The sequence below is a fragment of the Nematolebias whitei genome, chromosome 22 (assembly GCF_014905685.2).
Source record: "Nematolebias whitei isolate Nwh7 chromosome 22, NemWhi1, whole genome shotgun sequence".
Lineage (NCBI taxonomy): Eukaryota > Metazoa > Chordata > Actinopteri > Cyprinodontiformes > Rivulidae > Nematolebias > Nematolebias whitei.
Window position 1 is genome coordinate 27183942 of NC_056519.1, and position 4082 is coordinate 27188023.

The 4082-nt window shown below is 42.5% G+C and overlaps 1 protein-coding gene across 1 annotated transcript in view; it reads right to left on the reverse strand.

The window, feature by feature from the left end:
- lamb4 (laminin, beta 4) overlaps positions 1-4082 on the reverse strand; it is a 435052-nt gene that overhangs the window by 423964 nt on the left and 7006 nt on the right. Inside the window, exon 5 of the mRNA XM_037696252.1 lies at positions 1286-1441. Coding sequence (XP_037552180.1) covers positions 1286-1441 — 156 coding nt within the window. The remainder of the gene's footprint in view (positions 1-1285; positions 1442-4082) is intronic.

Here is a 4082-nt window from a genome sequence, read left to right on the forward strand (position 1 = left end):
TCTGTGAACAGTAAACAGCCATCAGTGTGCTAATGATCCATTGTTAGGCTGATGGTCCTTCTTGAGCATGTGATCAGCTGGTTTTGGTTGTCAGCAGCAAAACTGGTTGATCCACTCTGAGACGGTGCTATTTAAGAGACTGAGCTGAATACAGCTCCTCAGACTGAGGAAGTCTCTCGGATGAGAGACGAAACGTTTCTACATTTTTTTGTTGATTTGCTTTGTTTTGTTTTTTTGAATGTCCAGAGGACCAGATTTAACTTTTTTAGATGAATTGAATAAGATTAGGAATGTGATCATCAGAGGTACAGCACATGTTGAGCAACTGGGAGATAAAGTTAGAGATGTCAGACTGGGATGGTTTGGGCATGTTCTGGGGGGAGGTACAGTGGGTATTTTCATTCATTCATTCAACCTTTATTTAAACATATAAGTCACACTGAGCCTTGAAGACTCATTTACAAGTGAGACCTGTTTGGACAGACAATTAAAAGTGGTGAAAAATAACACATAGGGTTTGGAGACTTTAAACTCTGGTTGAAGGGCAACAGCATGATAATGAAAAAAAATCTCACACACTAGCACATAATGACGCCAACATTACGCCGGGGGGTGGGGATGCAAGGGCGGTAAGCATGTCCAGAGACAACACATAGAGGCAATGCAGAGTTCAGGTAAAATCACTCAGTTCAAATACTTCCCTCTGGAGAGATCTGTACACACTCGGGAGTTTCTGAGGACGGCCAAGGACTAATCCAAAGAGTCCTGAAATGATGACAACTGGGCCCCTCTGAAAAGTCCATGGAAATTCCTCAGAAGGGAGGGAGGGGCAGGGCTTCAGTTTTACAAAACTTTCAGGTGGGTTGAGATAAGATTGCCTGGGACAGGCAGAACTTTAATGACATCTACGTTGAGTCTGTGTCAGTCCACTCAGTTCCAAAATGTCCAAATTAAATGGCCACACTAATGGACCGTGCCTGAGAATAATCCCTGAGATCTGATACATCCTGCCAAAAGCATTTGAGTCTGGGTGCTCAAGATAGATGGATGCTGTTAGAGAGGACATGGAGGTAGTTGGAGTGAGGACAGAGGATGCAGAGGACAGAGCGAGATGGAGGAGGATGACCCACGGTGGCCATCCCTGAAGAGGAAAAAGCCAAAAGAAGAAGGAGGTTAGTGGGTGGGGTTTAGATTCAGGTGTGCTCAATAGTCTGGAAATTACAGTACAAGACAACATAAAGAACCTGTTCAGACAGTGTAAAAAGAGCAAAGAATGTCTCGTTACCTTGACAGCCAGTTGGGTTCTCGTGCCTCAGGCCAAAGAAGCCCTGTCTGCATCTATCGCAGCGCTGACCTTCCACGTTTTCTTTGCAGAAGCATTGTCCACTCAATGCATTACAAAGACCGCCACTAAGAGAACCAGCCGGGTTGCAGTCGCATGCTGAAACATCATCAATACAACATCATATTCAAACACAGGAACAGCTGTTAGGTCATCATGATGCCATACTGCTGAAATATGAAAAACACTAGTGACCTATGGATCTGTGATGCATCTCTGAGTTATGGGCCCAAAGCCCATCCTGACCCGACCCAAATGTGGGGCAGGCCAGACCATAATTATGTGCTGGATGGACAGGCCGGTTCGGTGTCGGGCTTTTGATTGTGTCACGGGAGCAGCCGCGATCCAATTATATGGCAACATGGCTTGCCATAAAATCCAATTATATGACAACATGGCTTGCCATACTTCACCAGCCACATGCAGCCATTTCACTGCAAACTGACTGGACTTGAAAGATGTAAAATAAAGTTCAGTTAAGCTTCAGATGGGACTATACTGCCAGGCAGTGATCCATCACTCAAATGGACATTCATTCAGCCACTGCACTCAGTGGATGCGCGTGGCCGACGACCCAAACAGGTGAGATCCCAAAGCAGACATGTCAGGGCAATCAGTGACTGAATAAATCATAATGAAGGCTGAAACAGGGTTTCAATGCTCTTTGAGGTCCATGAAAGGACAAACACCCCCTCAGCTCCGATCTTCTGCCTCTTTTATTCAGCCGCGCATCACCGTGGTAAAGTTAGTTTTACAAAGGCCGTTAGACATTCGAGCTTTGTGGCTTCAGCGGTGTGTTCCTCTCATTTGATCCGATGCCGGCAGTCTGATTTCGGTCAACCAAACTCAAAGGAGAGGAATACAGTGCTGAAGCCACGGAGCTTGAACGTCCAATGTCCAATGTAAAACTAACTTTACCACGGTCCGCGTGTCCACCGACCGTTGATAATTATAAGTAGTCAAAGCTTAATAAAAAATATTGGGGGGGGGGGGGGTCAGGTTCAGACCTGTAATTACTGTTAATTTGTCGGGTCGGGTGGGGTTCGGAAATGATGGCTATGGGCTGGGGTCGGGTCGGATCAGATTTTTTGGTCCGAAATCCACTCTACTATGAGTGGGTCACTGCTACTGATCACATTCTTCTAGTACAGAGGGGGGACATGATTCTGGGTGTAAAGGAAATGCTCTGAATGGTTTAAATCATATTTATCTGATAGAGTCCAGCTTGCTTGCATTTTAATTTTCTTCATAAATCAGAGTTAGTCATGGAGTTTCTCAGGGTTCAGTGCTTGGACCAAAATATACAGTATATATAATATTCTATAGACGGATTATCAGTCAACGTCACTTCCTGGTATACTGCGCATGTCTGCTGCAGTAAGAAACCGCAATCATGTCTTGTTGTGCTGTAGGTTGCACCAACCGTTTTGATAAAAACAATAAAATGCGAAAGTTTTACAGAATTCCATCAACTCGCACCCCTTTCAAGGCTAACAGGAGATGTCTTTGGTTGCAAGCCATCAGAAGAAGCGATCGGAACAAGCAGATGATTAAAAATGCAACAGTCTGCAGCGAGCACTTCATATCAGTTAGCGCTGGCCAACCGTGTGCTGTTTTCATTAACGTCAGTCACTGGAATACACTTTATTTGTACAGGAGTGGCCTCTGAAGACTTTGACAGTCCTGACTTTGTCATGTCCATCTTCTCCTACTCTACAAATTCTGGCAAAGACAGAAATGGAAAATTAGAGCGGTAAATAGAGGGATACTGAACTGAGGCTGTAATAAACCTGCGTTTAACAAAGTAAAGTGATGCTTTCCTGCTGTACCTAATGATTGTTCTCTTCTGTGAGTCTCAGCTACAAGAGAAAAAGACAAAGGGATGAAACCCCCAGCAGATGTCCAAACAATGGACCATATTGGCCATCCTCATGAAAACTGCGTTTAGGGCTCACCAATAAGGATATTATGTTCAGATTTAATGTTACTGAATGTGACATTTTCAACATTTTGAGAAGTTGGTTGGCTCCCTGTTATGTCTCAGACTTTGAAAGCTCTAATCTATCTATTAGATGACATTGTAATTGTGTGTGCAGCGTTAACAAACATTTGGGACTGTATAGTCCTTAGAAAATAAACTGTAAATGTCTTGTTGAAGTATTCAAGAGTTAAGGATGCATCAAAAACTTTTTATTTCTTGTTTGTACATAAGTAATGTCAATAAAAAATAACGACAAAATAACCATTTCCTAGAGTTTCTAAAATAGACTAGGAAGAAGAGATTTTTATGATCAAGCTCCACTACTGTTGAACAATCTTTCAGTTTGCCCATGAAACTGACATCCTGTATACTTTTAAGACTAAGCCGAAGAGTCTCCTTTTTGCTTGATCTTTTAAGAGTTTTTCCTTTCCACTGTATGTTTTGTGCTTGCTCAGGATGGGAGACTGCAACAAAGTGAAGATTCAACACAATCTGCTGCTTCCTTAGATTGATAACTTTTACATTGCCTTTTGTATGTATATGAATGCTTTTGTACAGTGCCCTGAGACAACTTCTGTTGTGTTGTCTTGGTGCTATAGAAATAAACAAGATAAAATTGTTCTGGTGGTTATAGTAATTTGCAGAATCGAGTCCATACATGATGATCATGTACTGACTAGACTTCTCCTGCAAATTATACATATACATACAGTCTATCTATCTATCTATCTATCTATCTATCTATCTATCTATCTATCT